The 16,225-nt window shown below is 45.0% G+C and overlaps 1 protein-coding gene across 4 annotated transcripts in view; it reads right to left on the bottom strand.

The window, feature by feature from the left end:
• LOC129831882 (CMP-N-acetylneuraminate-beta-galactosamide-alpha-2,3-sialyltransferase 4-like) overlaps positions 1–16,225 on the bottom strand; it is an 85,072-nt gene that overhangs the window by 19,221 nt on the left and 49,626 nt on the right. For all 4 annotated transcript variants that reach the window (XR_008755827.1, XM_055895433.1, XM_055895432.1 and 1 more), the window contains 3 exons: positions 10,232–10,303; positions 8,965–9,037; positions 8,513–8,605 (listed from right to left, as the gene is read on the bottom strand). Coding sequence is in view for 3 of the 4 variants with exons in the window: in XM_055895433.1 (XP_055751408.1) it covers positions 8,513–8,605; positions 8,965–9,037; positions 10,232–10,253 (188 nt within the window). In the remaining variant the exon portion in view is untranslated. The remainder of the gene's footprint in view (positions 1–8,512; positions 8,606–8,964; positions 9,038–10,231; positions 10,304–16,225) is intronic.

Consider the following 16,225-nt stretch of genomic DNA (forward strand, 5'->3'; position numbering starts at 1 on the left):
GTATGGGGATATAAAGTACACACTGCTGACCAGGCAGTTTTAGTTTCAGTCATTAAAATGGAAATGACCGTAGCCATAATTCCTTCTCATAGATCAGTCTAATCAACCCCCATGTCTATCAGGCAGACAAATCATATGTATTATAAGCAAAGCCGATTTCAATAAAAATGTTCCCAACTCAACAAGTAATATGTTTACATGAGTCATTCAGCAAGCATGCCCCTCCATAAAATCAACTGTTGGCATTTTTACTGCCAAGAAGAAGTAAAAAACAATGATGTACATTGCATTCGGGAAAAGCATTCAGATCCCTTCACTATTTCCATTTTTTTTTTTACTTTACAGCCTTATTCTAAAATATATTACATCCTTTTTTAATCCTTTTTATCAAAAATAAAAACTGAAATTTGACATTTACATAATTATTCAAACTCTTTACTCAGTAATTTGTTGAAGCACCTTTGGCAGCGATTACAGCCTCGAGTCTTCTTGGGTATGATGCCACGAGGATCTCTACGTACTTTGCACCGTTCATCTTTCCCTCAATCCTGACTAGTCTCCCAGTCCCTGCCGCTCAAAAACATCCCAAGAGCATGATGCTGCTGCCACCACGCTCCACCGTAGGGATGGTATTGGCCTGGCGATGAGCGGTGCCTGGTTTCCTCCAGAAGTGACACTTGGCATTCAGGCCAAAGAGTTCAATCTTGGTTTCAGCAGACCAGAGAATCTTGTTTCTCATGGTCTGAAAGTCCTGTAGCTGCCTTTTGGCAAACTCTTCTTCGACCTTGGCTTGGTTTTTGCTCTGACATGCACTAGCAACTGTGGGACCATATATAGACAGATGTGTACCTTTCCAAATCATGTCCAATCAATTGAATTTACCACAGGTGGACTCCAATAAAGTTGTAGATACATCTTAAGGATGATCAATGGAACAGGGTGCACCTGAACTCAACTTTGAGTCGCATAGCAAAGGGTCTGAATACTTATGTAAATAAGGTATTTCTGTTTTTTATTTGCAATAAATTTGAAAAAATATCAAAAAACCTGTTTTTGCTTTGTCATTATTGGGTATTGTTTGTAGATTGATGAGGAAAATGTTGTATTTAATCTATTTTAGAATAAGGCTGTAACGTAACAAAATGTGGAAAAAGAAAAGGGGTCTGAATACTTTCTGAATGCACTGTACCAGCCAGGGTTTTTACAGTGCTGATAGTAACTATTTATTATCTTTGCATAGTCACTTTACCACTATCTACATGTACAAATTACCATGATTTCGAAGGAATTGTCCATAGATCTGGGGAAGGGTACCAAAACATTTCTGCAGCATTGAAGGTCCACAAGAACACAGTGGTTTCCCATCATTCTTAATTGGAAGAAGTTTGGAACCACCAAGAGCTGGTGCCAGTTTGCCGCCTGGCCAAACTGAGCAATCTTGGTGTGTTTGGACCATTAGAGTTTGTTGATGATGTGGACACCAAGGAACTTGAAACATTCGACCTACTCCACTACAGCCCCGTCGATGTGAATGGGGGCGTGTTCGGCCCTCATTTTCCTGTAGTCCACGATCAGCACCTTTGTCTTGCTGACGTTGAGGTTGAGGTTGTTGTCCTGGTACCACAATGCCAGGTCTCTAACCTCCTCCCTATAGGCTGTCTCATCGATGTCGGTAATCAGACATACCACCGTTGTTGTCGTCAGCAAACTTAATGATGGTGTTGGAGTCGTGCTTGGCCACGCAGTCATGGGTGAACAGGGAATACAGAAGGGGAGTAAAGCACGCACCCCTGAAAGGCACCTGTGTTGAGGATCAGCATGGCAGATGTGTTATTGCCTACCCTTACCACCAGGGGACGGCGCAACAGAAAGTCCAGGATCCAGTTGCAGAGAGAGGTCAGTTGCAGAGAGAGGTGTTTAGTCCCAGGGTCCTTAACTTAGTGATGAGCTTTGTGTGCACTATGGTGTTGAACGCTGAGCTGTAGTCAATGAACAGCATTCTCACATAGGTGTTCCTTTTGTCCAGGTGGGAAAGGGCAGTGTGGAGGGCGATTGAGATTGCAACATCTGTGAATCTGTTGGGGATATATGCAAATTGGAGTGGGTCTAGGGTTTCCGGGATGATGATGTTGATGTGAGCCATGACCAGCCTTTTAAAGCACTTCATGAATACAGACGTGAGTGCTACAAGGAGGTAGTCATTTAGGCAGGTTACCTTTGCTTTCTTGGGCACAGGAACTATGGCGGTATGCTTGAAACATGTTGGTATTACAGATCCGGTCAGGGAGAGGTTAAAAACACCTGCACACCCGTCCAGCATCACTACTCTGGACGGTTCTGACTTAGAATATGTGGACAACTACAAATACCTAGGTGTCTGGTTAGACTGTAAACTCTCCTTCCGGACTCACATTAAGCATATCCAATCCAAAATTAGATCTAGAATCAGCTTCCTATTTCGCAACAAATCATCCTTCAATCATGCTGCCAAACATACCCTTGTAAAACTGACTATCCTACCGATCCTTGACATCGGCGATGTCATTTACAAAATAGCCTCCAACACTCTACCTTGCAAATTGGATGCAGTCTATCACAGTGCTGTCCGTTTTGTTACCAAAGCCCCATATACTACCCACCACTGCGACCTGTATGCTCTCCTTGGATGACCCTCACTTCATATTCGTTGAAAAACCCACTGGCTCCAGGTCATCTTTAAGTCTTTGCTAGGTAAAGTCCGCCTTATCTAAGCTCACTGGTCACCATAGCAGCACCCACCCGTAGCTTGCGCTCCAGCAGGTATATTTCACTGGTCACCCCCAAAGCCAATTCCTCATTTGGCCGGCTTTCCTTCCAGTTCTCTGCTGCCAATGACTGGAACGAACTGCAAAAATCACTGAAGCTGGAGACTCATATCTCCCTTACTAACTTTAACTTCTCTGGGATAGGTGGCAGTATTTTCACGTCCGGATGAAAAGTGTGTCCAAAGTAAACTGCCTGCTACTCAGGCCCAGAACCTAAGATATGCATAATATTAGTAGATTTGAATAGAAAACACTCTGAAGTTTCTAAAACTGTTTGAATCATGTCTGTGAGTATAACAGAACTTATTTGGCAGGCGAAACCCCGAAACCTCTCTTTTCAATGGGTTTTCATTATGAATCCAGATTTCTAAGGGACCTTCTTGCAGTTCCTATCGCTTCCACTGGATGTCAACAGTCTTTAGAAATTGGTTGACGTTTTTCCTTTGAGAGATGAAGAAGTAACACTGTTCAGAATGAAGCTCGAGGGAAGTGTACTCTTTGTTAGAGGCGCATGACCTGAAAGCACGCTCCACTTTGTTTTCCTCCGGTATTGAACACAGTATATCCCGTCTTCAATTTTATCGATTATTTACGTTAAAAAATACCTAAAGTTGTATTACAAAAGTAGTTTGAAATGTTTGGAGAAAGCTAACAGATAACTTTTGAGATATTTTGTAGTCACGTTGCGCAAGTTGGAACCGGTGTTTTTCTGGATCTAACGCGTCAAATAAATGGGCATTTTGGATATATATTGATGGAATTAATCGAACAAAAGGACCATTTGTGATGTTTATGGGACATATTGGAGTGCCAACAGAAGAAGCTCGTCAAAGGTAAGGCATGAATTCTATCTTTATTTCTGCGTTTTGTGTCACGCCTGGAGGGTTGAAATATGATGGTCTGTGTTTGTTTGGTTGGTTGCTATTCTCAGATAATACACTGCTCAAAAAAATAAAGGGAACACTTAAACAACACAATGTAACTCCAAGTCAATCACACTTCAGTGAAATCAAACTGTCCACTTAGGAAGCAACACTGATTGACAATAAATTTCACATGCTGTTGTGCAAATGGAATAGACAAAAGGTGGAAATTATAGGCAATTAGCAAGACACCCCCAAAAAAGGAGTGATTCTGCAGGTGGTGACCACAGACCACTTCTCGTTCCAGGATGGCACATCAATGCGAGTTGTGGCAAAAAGGTTTGCTGTGTCTGTCAGCGTAGTGTCCAGAGCATGGAGGCGCTACCAGGAGACAGGCCAGTACATCAGGAGACGTGGAGGAGGTCGTAGGAGGGCAACAACCCAGCAGCAGGACCGCTACCTCCGCCTTTGTGCAAGGAGGTGCACTGCCAGCGCCCTGCAAAATGACCTCCAGCAGGCCACAAATGTGCATGTGTCTGCTCAAACGGTCAGAAACAGACTCCATGAGGGTGGTTTGAGGGCCCGACGTCCACAGGTGGGGGTTGTGCTTACAGCCCAACACCGTGCAGGACGTTTGGCATTTGCCAGAGAACACCAAGATTGGCAAATTCGCCACTGACGCCCTGTGCTCTTCACAGATGAAAGCAGGTTCACACTGAGCACATGAGCACATGTGACAGACGTGACAGAGTCTGGAGACGTCGTGGAGAACGTTCTGCTGCCTGCAACATCCTCCAGCATGACCGGTTTGGCGATGGGTCATTCATGGTGTGGGGTGGCATTTCTTTGTGGGGCCGCACAGCCCTCCATGTGCTCGCCAGAGGTAGCCTGACTGCCATTAGGTACCGAGATGAGATCCTCAGACCACTTGTGAGACCATATGCTGACACATGCACATTTGTGGCCTGCTGGAGGTCATTTTGCAGGGCTCTGGCAGTGCTGCTCCTTGCACAAAGGCGGAGGTAGCGGTCCTGCTGCTGGGTTGTTGCCCTCCTACGGCCTCCTCCACGTCTCCTGATGTACTGGCCTGTCTCCTGGTAGCGCCTCCATGCTCTGGACACTACGCTGACAGACACAGCAAACCTTCTTGCCACAGCTCGCATTGATGTGCCATCCTGGATGAGCTGCACTACCTGAGCCACTTGTGTGGGTTGTAGACTCCGTCTCATGCTACCACTAGAGTGAGAGCACCGCCAGCATTCAAAAGTGACCAAAACATCAGCCAGGAAGCATAGGAACTGAGAAGTGGTCTGTGGTCACCACCTGCAGAATCACTCCTTTTTGGGGGGTGTCTTGCTAATTGCCTATAATTTCCACCTTTTGTCTATTCCATTTGCACAACAGCATGTGAAATTTATTGTCAATCAGTGTTGCTTCCTAAGTGGACAGTTTGATTGAACAGAAGTGTGATTGACTTGGAGTTTCCACTGGATGTCATAAGGTGAATGCACCAATTTGTAAGTCGCTCTGGATAAGAGCGTCTGCTAAATGACTTAAATGTAAATGTAAATGTGAGTTACATTGTGTTGTTTAAGTGTTCCCTTTATTTTTTTGAGCAGTGTAGCATCGTTTGCTTTCGCTGTAAAGCATTTTTGAAATCTGACACGTTGGCTGGATTCACAACAAGTGTAGCTTTAATTTGGTATATTGAATGTGTGATTTCATCAAAGTTACATTTTTATAGTAATTTATTTGAATATGGCGCTCTGCATTTTCACTGAATGTTGGCCAGTTGGGACGCTAGCGTCCCACATATCCCAGAGAGGTTAAGCACCAGCTGTCAGAGCAGCTCACAGATCACTGCACCTGTACATAGCCCATCTGTAAATAGCCCATCCGACTACCTTATCCCCATACTGTTATTTATTTTGCTCCTTTGCACCCCAGTATCTCTACTTGCACAGTCATCTTCTGCACATCTATCACTCCAGTGTTTAATTGCTAAATTGTAATTATTTCACCACTATGGCCTATTTATTGCCTTTACCTCCCTTATCCTACCTCATTTGCACACACTGTATATAGACTTTTTATATTGTATTATTGACTGTATGTTTGTTTATTCGATGTGTAACTCTGTTTTTGTTTGTGTAGCACTGCTTTGCTTTATCTTGGCCAGGTCGTGTCAGAGCCGGTGTAGTAGGATTCAATCTTAGTCCTATATTGACGCTTTGCCTGTTTTATGGTTCGTCTGAGGGCATAGCGTGATATCTTAGAAGCGTCCGGATTAGTGTCCCGATCTTTGAAATCGGCAGCTCTAGCCTTTAGCTCATTGTGGATGTTGCCTGTAATCCATGTCTTCTGGTTGGGATATGTACGTACGGTCACTGTGGGGACGACGTCGTGGATTCACTTATTGATGAAGCCGGTGACTGAGGTGGTATACTCCTCAATGCCAGTGGATGAATCCCAGAACATATTCCAGTCTGTGCAAGCAAAACAGTCCTGTAGCGTAGCATCTGCGTCATTTGACCACTTACATATTGAGTGAGTCACTGGTACTTCCTGCTTTATTTTTTTAAACTTGTAAGCAGGAATCAGGAGGATAGAATTATGGTCAGATTTGTGAAATGGAGGGTGAGGGAGAGCTTTGTAGACGTGTCTGCTTGTGGAGGTTTTTTGGTCTAGAGGTTTTTTTCCCTCCGGTTGCACATTTGACATGCTGGTAGAAATGAGGTAAAACGGATTTAAGTTTACCTGCATTAAAGTCCCCGGCCACTAGCAGCGCCGCTTCTGGATGAGTATTTTCTTGTTTGCTTATGGCCGTATACAGCTCGTTGAGTGTGGTCTTAGTGCGAGCATCGGTTTGCGGTGGTAAATAGACAACCATGACAAATATAGATGAAAACTCTCTTGGTAGATAGTGTGGTCTACAGCTTATCATGAGATACTCTACCTCAGGCGAGCAATACCTCGAGACTTCCTTAATATTAGACATCGCGCACCAGCTGTTATTGACAAATAGACACACACCACCATCCCTCGTCTTACTGGACGTAGCTGTTCTGTCCTGCCGATGCACGGAAAAACCAGTCAACTGTATATTATCCATGTCGCCGTTCAGCCACGACTCGGTGAAACATAAGATATTACAGTTTTTAATGTCCCGTTGGTAGGATAGTGTTGATCGGAGCTCATCCAGTTTATTACGTACGGTCAATGACTGGACATTGCTTATTACGTTGGCCAATAGAACAGATGGTAGAGGCGGGTTACCCACTCGCCGAAAAATTCTCACAAGGCACCCAGATCTGCGCCCCCTGTATCTCCATCTTTTCTTCATGCGAATGATGGGGATTTGGGCTGGTCTGTGAGCAACAGTATATCCTTCGAGTCAGACTCATTAAAGAAAAAAGATTTGTCCAGTTCGAGGTAATTAATCGCTGTTCTGATATCCAGAAGCTCTTTTTGGTCATAACATATGGTAGCAGCAACATTATATCCAAACTAAGTTACAAACAATGCAAAAGCAAAACACACAAAATAGCACAATTGGCTAGGAGCCCGTAAAACGGCAGCCATCCCCTCCAGTGCCATTATCTCAGTCTCATAGCAAAGGGTCAGAATACTTTTGTAAATATGGTATATCTGTTAGTTTGTTTTTTTATACACTTGCAAACATTTCTAAAAAAACGTTTTCATTTTGTCATTACGGGTTATTGTTTGTAGATTGATGAGAGAAAAAAACGTTATTAATTTTAGAATAAAGCTGTAAAGTAACAAAATGTGGAAAAAGTGAAGGGGTCTGAATACTTTCTGAATGTACTGTACAGTACTGAGACTCCAAGGAAAAGGGTGAGACAAACATCACAAGCACAATGTATTACTGTATTACTGTCTCCTGGTGTTTGTTCTCTGGTTGGAATTGAACATTATTATGTTTTGGATGCCCGCTGTTTACGAGTAAGTAACAGTCTTTGACAGTTAGTCGTTGAGATATATTACCATGGTGTGCCAGTTGTAGTTGTCAGTGAAAGACTAAGGGACAACTTGGGGGCTTTCAATTAAGAGTGACATTGTTATTGCCTAGGAGGCCTTCCAGTGTCTGATACTGTAATTAAGCATCGGATTTGCATGTGAAAAATGACCTGACCTTCTCAACACATAAATCAAAATCAGTTGGTAAACAGTATTGATCTTGAGAAAATGGAGCGTTGTTAATCTCTATGTTTTACTGGTCATGTCTGAGGGGAGCTGAGAGGAGGCCAACTGAACTCTATGGTCTAGTGGTCAGAGAAAGAAATGGCTGACCCCAAGGTTGCTGGATGGAGCATATCACTGTTGCACGCTTGAGCAGGGCACAGAAACAGAACAGCTCCAGTATATGCCCAGTTAAATAAACTGATAATAGCACAGAGTAAAAATAAATAGAGGACCATTCAAGTGTCCTGGACAAAGGTACTCAGCAAGCTAGAGAAATACATTTGTCCATTGTTCTCCTGAAAAAAAACGTTTAATTGTGTGAATCGAAAGCTCCTTTAAAAAACCAGACTTGCTCTTAGGGGTCTGTTTTCATTGACGATCCATCAGCAGTTTCAACTTAAACAATTGTTCCAGAAAATGTACTTTACTGAGTCAATTGGTAGAAAATTATTTATTTTCATAATAGAATTGTTCCTACTTACAAAAAATTATGAAATTTACTGGTGACCGGGTGAAAACAGACCCCAAATGTCGAAAGAAGCTGGCACCTCGCATTCCAGTAAAAGCATTGGCAGAAATTAGTTAGACTGAAACCCATCACCCCCCCCTCCTCGTTTTAAAGACAGACACTCCATTACTCACTTAAAATTGAGGCTCTCCCACTTCTTCTGCTTTAGCCAGCCACCACACAGTGACTTGCTAGGAGTCAGAGGAGACTTGCTGGTGCCTCCATAACTGAAAGAAAAGCACACAAATCACCACAGTTGGGACAGAAACTGCTGACTGTTTAAACACTCACCATGCCCAGTGACTTTAGGTTAAAAAAATGTAAAGGGTGGGTATCTATTGAAGGCCTAAATTGACTGCCGTTCACCCACTTAAAGCTGTGGGTAGACAAGATGTTGGCTAGGTGATTGGAGTGGGCTGTCAACATGTTGTGATTCAGCAGCGGGCCTTATTTCAAGGTTTCCCTTTCCTTCAGTAAAGCATAGATGAGCATCTATGTGATTGCTCTGCCTGCTGCTCCACAGAGAGGGAGCTTCCAGGCAGTAGACCAGGGTTGAGGCCTGAGGGCCGAGCAGGAGAAGCCTTACCTCTGGAGGAAGACGTGGAAGCAGTAGTAGGAGACTAAGAACAGTACAACAGCGAACAGTCTAAAGCACCATCCTGGAGAGGGAGAGAACAACCACATGCAATAGATTAGAAACCAACATAATGCTTTTCTTGTATAGCCTGTGGTCAAATCCTAGTATATGATATTTCAAATTGATGCTAATTATGGCATGAGATTGCATGAGACCCAATCTGCAGGCAAGCAGGCAGGCAGGACTGCAGGCAGATTTTCACTTTCTACAGTATCACTAACTTAACATCCACTGGAGTGGAACAGAGGAGTGCTAATACTTGAGCAGTAAATAAATAAAAAACAGAGCAGCCCCTAGAACTTTCAGTTCCCATATCAAACAACTCTGCCGAACAAAAGTCCCCTCTACCTCCACACTAGCAACATGTCAATGACCACAAACATTCTCTCGTCTGGTAGATAAACACTCCCCAGCCCAGACAGTGGTCTACATGTACAGGAGTTTGGGAGGGAGGGAGGGAGGGTAGTCCTCCGGCTCAAAGACATACTTCCCAGTCATTTGTTCCAGGAATACAAATGGCTACTTATACGGTAAAGGCAAGCATGTAGTGCCAAACTAAACATGGTCTCCATCGAGCTGAATCTGCTTTCTGGTACTGCCATTAACTGAGCCAGAGAAACCATGGACTGGCTTTTCATTTTCAACACAGCAGCTAGTCAAACTGAAATGAGCTGGACTGAAAAAAGTGTAAATGACAAAAGCAAGCATCCCGCTCTGAAGGCAAGGCCAGTGTTTTCTGTCAAAGCTAAAATGAAGAGAAAATGAAATGGCCAGATCAAGGCAGCGCCAAGCTGTGTGTTTCTGTATGATGATCATAACACATCCATGAACATCTGGATTATACATGACAGGCTTGGAATGTGTCTTGTAGTATGTACAATGGAGTATGTACAATGGAATTAATAATGTACTGTATAGGACAAAACACAGTATGTGAGAGCTATAACACAAGGATGTTATTGTGTAACACTACATCTACCAAAAGCTTGAGTGAATTGAAAGAATGAAACTGTACCAGGCTAGAGTTTTACAAATACTGTAAACCTTCTATAAAAAGAAAAGTAAAGAAAACAGAAGAAAACAAAACTATCCCATGTTTTTCATTTCAAGTACAACTACCACAAATGAAGACAGGAGTTAAATGTCTGATTAAAGTATTGTATGTGCAGGTGTGTATTGACAACAACTCCTGTAAGGAAGCAGCGGGGGAGCTTACTTTTAGCAGTCTTTAGGGACATCTTCACATGCTCCTTCGCCCTCTCATCTCGGTACTGCACATGATGTTACCCTGAGGGGGAAGGTGAAGGAAGAACAGCATATTAGCACCTCTAACATCTGGCTCAATTGGACAGAAGTGGCGCGAGCAAAATAAATTAACCATATGCCTTAATAAACGGCACAATAAATGACATCTTTCTCCTCCAGGATGATAAATGAGAAACTGGGATTGAGATGAAACACCTTTCCCACCTTTCCAACACATTCTTTCCTGCAGCAGCATACCACCCTGCATACCACTGCTGGCTTGCTTCTGAAGCTAAGCAGGGTTGGTCCTGGTCAGTCCCTGGATGGGAGACCAGATGCTGCTGGAAGTGGTGTTGGAGGGCCAGTAGGAGGCACTCTTTCCTCTGGTCTAAAAAATATCCCAATGCCCCAGGGCAGTGATTGGGGACACTGCCCTGTGTAGGGTGCCGTCTTTCGGATGGGACGTTAAACAGGTGTCCTGACTCTCTGAGGTCACTAAAGATCCCATGGCACTTATCGTAAGAGTAGGGGTGTTAACCCCGGTGTCCTGGCTAAATTCCCAATCTGGCCCTCAAACCATCATGGTCACCTAATAATCCCCAGTTTACAATTGGCTCATTCATCCCCCTCCTCTCCCCTGTAACTATTCCCCAGGTCGTTGCTGCAAATGAGAACGTGTTCTCAGTCAACTTACCTGGTAAAATAAAAATAAAAAATAAATCTCTGGCGCCATTTATATTAAGCGAGCCTACCCAAAGAGTCTCCATTAGAAGTGGGAGAAAAGCCAGCAAAGAAAGAGACCAATAACAATGCTCAAAAAGCCCCAGTGCCAGAATAAAAATGAAAATCTAAACAGTGTCTGAAGGTAGACTTTTACGCACAGTTGTGACCCACTTACTCAACTTAAACCGTTTCCTGGGTGAGAGGACACCATTCCCCTCATTTTTCATAGCATGTTGTACTGAGCTTACAAACTCTCAGATCGATAAAAAAAAGCCTCAAGATGAACCTTTTTCCCCTTGGTCTCATTCAGGAACCTTGTCAGTTCCCTCACTGTGCATTTTGACCCCTCTGCTTGACTGGCTGTCAGCTCCGGACCCATTGAGGGAAAAAAAACTCCTCATCACCATCTTCCTCAGACTCACCTTCCTCTTCCTCGTCGCCATCTCCCATCCTGACAACCTGCCCTTTCTCTCTGGTCGGGGCCTTCCACCAAGCACCAGGCAAAGGTTCCTTGGTGCCTTTGACCACCCCAGCATCTCCCCTCCCACCTCCTTTCATCTCCCCGTTTTCCCTCTCCCGCTTGACACCCTCCTCCTCCCCCCTAGTCTCTTACATTTCCCCACTATACTCTCCTCATCCACTAGCATAACCTGACTAGACCCAGCCTCATCTAGCCCACCATCTATAACCTAACTAGACCCAGCTTCATCAACACCACCATCTATAACCTGACTAGACGCAGCCTCATCTACACCACCATCCATAACCTGACTAGGCCCAGCTTCATCTACACCACCATCCATAACATGACTAGACGCAGCCTCATCTACAACACCATCCATGGCATGACTAGACCCAGACTCATCTACACCACCATCCATAACCTGACTAGGCCCAGCCTCATCTACACCATCATCTATAGCATGACTAGGCCCAGCCTCATCTACACCACCATCCATAAGATGACTAGGCCCAGCCTCATCTACACCACCATCCATAAGATGACTAGGCCAAGCCTCATCTACACCACCATCCATAACATGACTAGGCCCAGCCTCATCTACACCACCATCCATAGCATGACTAGGCCCAGCCTCATCTACACCACCATCCATAGCATGACTAGGCCCAGCCTCATCTACACCACCATCCATAAGATGACTAGGCCCAGCCTCATCTACACCACCATCCATAACATGACTAGGCCCAGCCTCATCTACACCACCATCCATAACATGACTAGGCCCAGCCTCATCTACACCATCATCCATAACCTGACTAGGCCCAGCCTCATCTACACCACCATCCATAACATGACTAGACCCAGGCTCATCTACACTACCATCCATAGCATGACTAGGCCCAGCCTCATCTACACCACCATCCATAACCTGACTAGGCCCAACCTCATCTACACCACCATCCATGGCATGACTAACCCCAGCCTCATCTACACCACCATCCATAACCTGACTAGGCCCAACCTCATCTACACCACCATCCATGGCATGACTAGACCCAGCCTCATCTACACCACCATCCATAACCTGACTAGGCCCAGCCTCATCTACACCACCATCCATAACATGACTAGACCCAGCCTCATCTACAACACCATCCATGGCATGACTAGGCCCAGCCTCATCTACACCATCATCCATAACCTGACTAGGCCCAGCCTCATCTACACCACCATCCATAACATGACTAGACCCAGGCTCATCTACACTACCATCCATAGCATGACTAGGCCCAGCCTCATCTACACCACCATCCATAACCTGACTAGGCCCAACCTCATCTACACCACCATCCATGGCATGACTAGACCCAGCCTCATCTACACCACCATCCATAACCTGACTAGGCCCAACCTCATCTACACCACCATCCATGGCATGACTAGACCCAGCCTCATCTACACCACCATCCATAACCTGACTAGGCCCAGCCTCATCTACACCACCATCCATAACATGACTAGACCCAGCCTCATCTACAACACCATCCATGGCATGACTAGGCCCAGCCTCATCTACACCATCATCCATAACCTGACTAGGCCCAGCCTCATCTACACCACCATCCATAACATGACTAGACCCAGCCTCATCTACAACACCATCCATGGCATGACTAGACCCAGCCTCATCTACACCACCATCCATAACCTGACTAGGCCCAGTCTCATCTACACCACCATCCATAACATGACTAGACCCAGCCTCATCTACAACACCATCCATGGCATGACTAGACCCAGCCTCATCTACACCACCATCCATAACATGACTAGACCCAGCCTCATCTACAACACCATCCATGGCATGACTAGACCCAGCCTCATCTACACCACCATCCATAACATGACTAGACCCAGCCTCATCTACAACACCATCCATGGCATGACTAGAACCAGCCTCATCTACACCATCATCCATAACCTGACTAGGCCCAGCCTCATCTACACCACCATCCATAACATGACTAGACCCAGCCTCATCTACAACACCATCCATGGCATGACTTGGCCCAGTCTTTGCTGCCTGCATCTCATTGCCCCCCCTGCACATTGACCTCGAGAAATCGGCACCAACACATTCCTTACAAATATTTCGCTAGCAATGAGCCTACTCACCAAATTCACTATTTTCATGAACACAACCACAGCTTTGTTCATTAATGTATAAGTTCAGCTCCTACCTGCTCACCGATGGCGAGCAGGACTGTCTTGCTTCCGTTCTCAGGAACACACCTGAAGCCATAGGCAGTGAAGCCATCGCGTACACCACACCTTCCAAACCCCAGGTAACTAAAACTCTGTCCTCATTCTCCTTAACTTTGAAAGAAAACAGTGGGTACCGCTAAACGAACAGTGTGTTAACCCTCCACCATAGAAAATAACAATTGAAAGCATCAATAAGAAATTCAAGAAAAACTACACACGGCTTCTCAACTACCAAACACTACCAGCATACACTGCAAGAGAGAGAGAAGCATATATACAGTGGGGCAAAAAAGTATTTAGTCAGCCACCAATTGTGCAAGTTCTCCCACTTAAAAAGATGAGAGGCCTGTAATTTTCATCATAGGTACACTTCAACTATGACAGACAAAATTAGAAAAAAAATCCAGAAAATCACATTGTAGGTTTTTAATTAATTTATTTGCAAATTATGGTGGAAAATAAGTATTTGGTCAATAACAAAAGTTTATCTCAATACTTTGTTATATACCCTTTGTTGGCAATGACAGAGGTCAAACGTTTTCTGTAAGTCTTCACAAGGTTTTCACACACTGCTGCTGGTATTTTGGCCCTTTCCTCCATGCAGATCTCCTCTAGAGCAGTGATGTTTTGGGGATGTTGCTGGGCAACACGGACTTCAAATCAAATCAAATTTCATTTGTCACATACACATGGTTAGCAGATGTTAATGCGAGTGTAGCGAAATGCTTGTGCTTCTAGTTCCGACAATGCAGTAATAACCAACAAGTAATCTAACCTGACAATTCCACAACTACTACCTTATACACACAAGTGTAAAGGGATAAAGAATATGTACATAATATATGAATGAGTGATGGTACAGAACGGCATAGGCAATATGCAGTAGATGGTATAGAGTACAGTATATACATATGAGATGAATAATGTAGGGTATGTAAACATAAAGTGGCATAGTTTAAAGTGGCTTACATAAAGATACATGTATTACATAAAGATGGCAAGATGCAGTAGATGATATAGAGTACAGTATATACATATACATATGAGATGAGTAATGTAGGGTATGTGGCTAGTGGTACATTTTTACATAATTTCCATCAATTCCCATTATTAATGTGGCTGGAGTTGAGTCAGTATGTTGGCAGCGGCCACTAATTGTTAGTGGTGGCTGTTTAACAGTCTGATGGCCTTGAGATAGAAGCTGTTTTTCAGTCTCTCTGTCCCTGCTTTGATGCACCTGTACTGACCTCGCCTTCTGGATGATAGCCGGGTGAACAGGCAGTAGCTCGGGTGGTTGTTGTCCTTGATGATCTTTATGGCCTTCCTGTGACATCGGGTGGTGTAGGTGTCCTGGAGGGCAGGTAGTTTGCCCCCGGTGATGCGTTGTGCAGACCTCACTACCCTCTGGAGAGCCTTACGGTTGTGGGCGGAGCAGTTGCCGTACCAGGCGGTGATACAGCCCGACAGGATGCTCTCGATTGTGCATCTGTAGAAGTTTGTGAGTGCTTTTTGTGACAAGCCGAATTTCTTCAGCCTCCTGAGGTTGAAGAGGCGCTGCTGCGCCTTCTTCACAACGCTGTCTGGGTGGGTGGACCAATTCAGTTTGTCCGTGATGTGTACACCGAGGAACTTAAAACGTTCCACCTTCTCCACTACTGTCCCGTCGATGTGGATAGGGGGCTGCTCCCTCAGCTGTTTCCTGAAGTCCACAATCATCTCCTTTGTTTTGTTGACGTTGAGTGAGAGGTTATTTTCCTGACACCACACTCCGAGGGCCCTCACCTCCCCCCTGTAGGTCGTCTCGTCGTTGTTGGTAATCAAGCCTACCACTGTAGTGTCGTCCGCAAACTTGATGATTGAGTTGGAGGCGTGCATGGCCACGCAGTCGTGGGTGAACAGGGAGTACAGGAGAGAGCTCAGAACGCACCCTTGTGGGGCCCCAGTGTTGAGGATCAGCGGGGTGGAGATGTTGTTACCTACCCTCACCACCTGGGGGCGGCCCGTCAGGAAGTACAAGGCCCAGTTGCACAGGGCGGGGTCGAGACCCAGGGTCTCGAGCTTGATGACGAGTTTGGAGGGTACTATGGTGTTAAATGCTGAGCTGCTGAGCTGTAGTCGATGAACAGCATTCTCACATAGGTATTCCTCTTGTCCAGATGGGTTAGGGCAGTGTGCAGTGTGGTTGCGATTGTGTCGTCTGTGGACCTATTGGGTCGGTAAGCAAATTGGAGTGGGTCTAGGGCACATATGTCAGAGTCAAGGCCCGCGGGCCACATCCGGCCCGCGAGAAGGTTTTTTACGGCCCCTGGGATGATCTTGATTTATTATTAGAACCGGCCCGCAGACCGCAGCAAGCCGGCAGCCCGCAGATCTTTTACACGCACCAATACTACATTTCCCACAATGCAACGGTGACGCACCGAGCAGTAGGCTGCTTCATTTCAATATTTATTGGCACAGCAGTCGTCAGCATCACAGTAAAATTAACTTTCAGATACCCATCAAAAATGGCAA

Source organism: Salvelinus fontinalis, chromosome 33 (assembly GCF_029448725.1).
Source record: "Salvelinus fontinalis isolate EN_2023a chromosome 33, ASM2944872v1, whole genome shotgun sequence".
In the NCBI taxonomy this organism is placed as follows: domain Eukaryota; kingdom Metazoa; phylum Chordata; class Actinopteri; order Salmoniformes; family Salmonidae; genus Salvelinus; species Salvelinus fontinalis.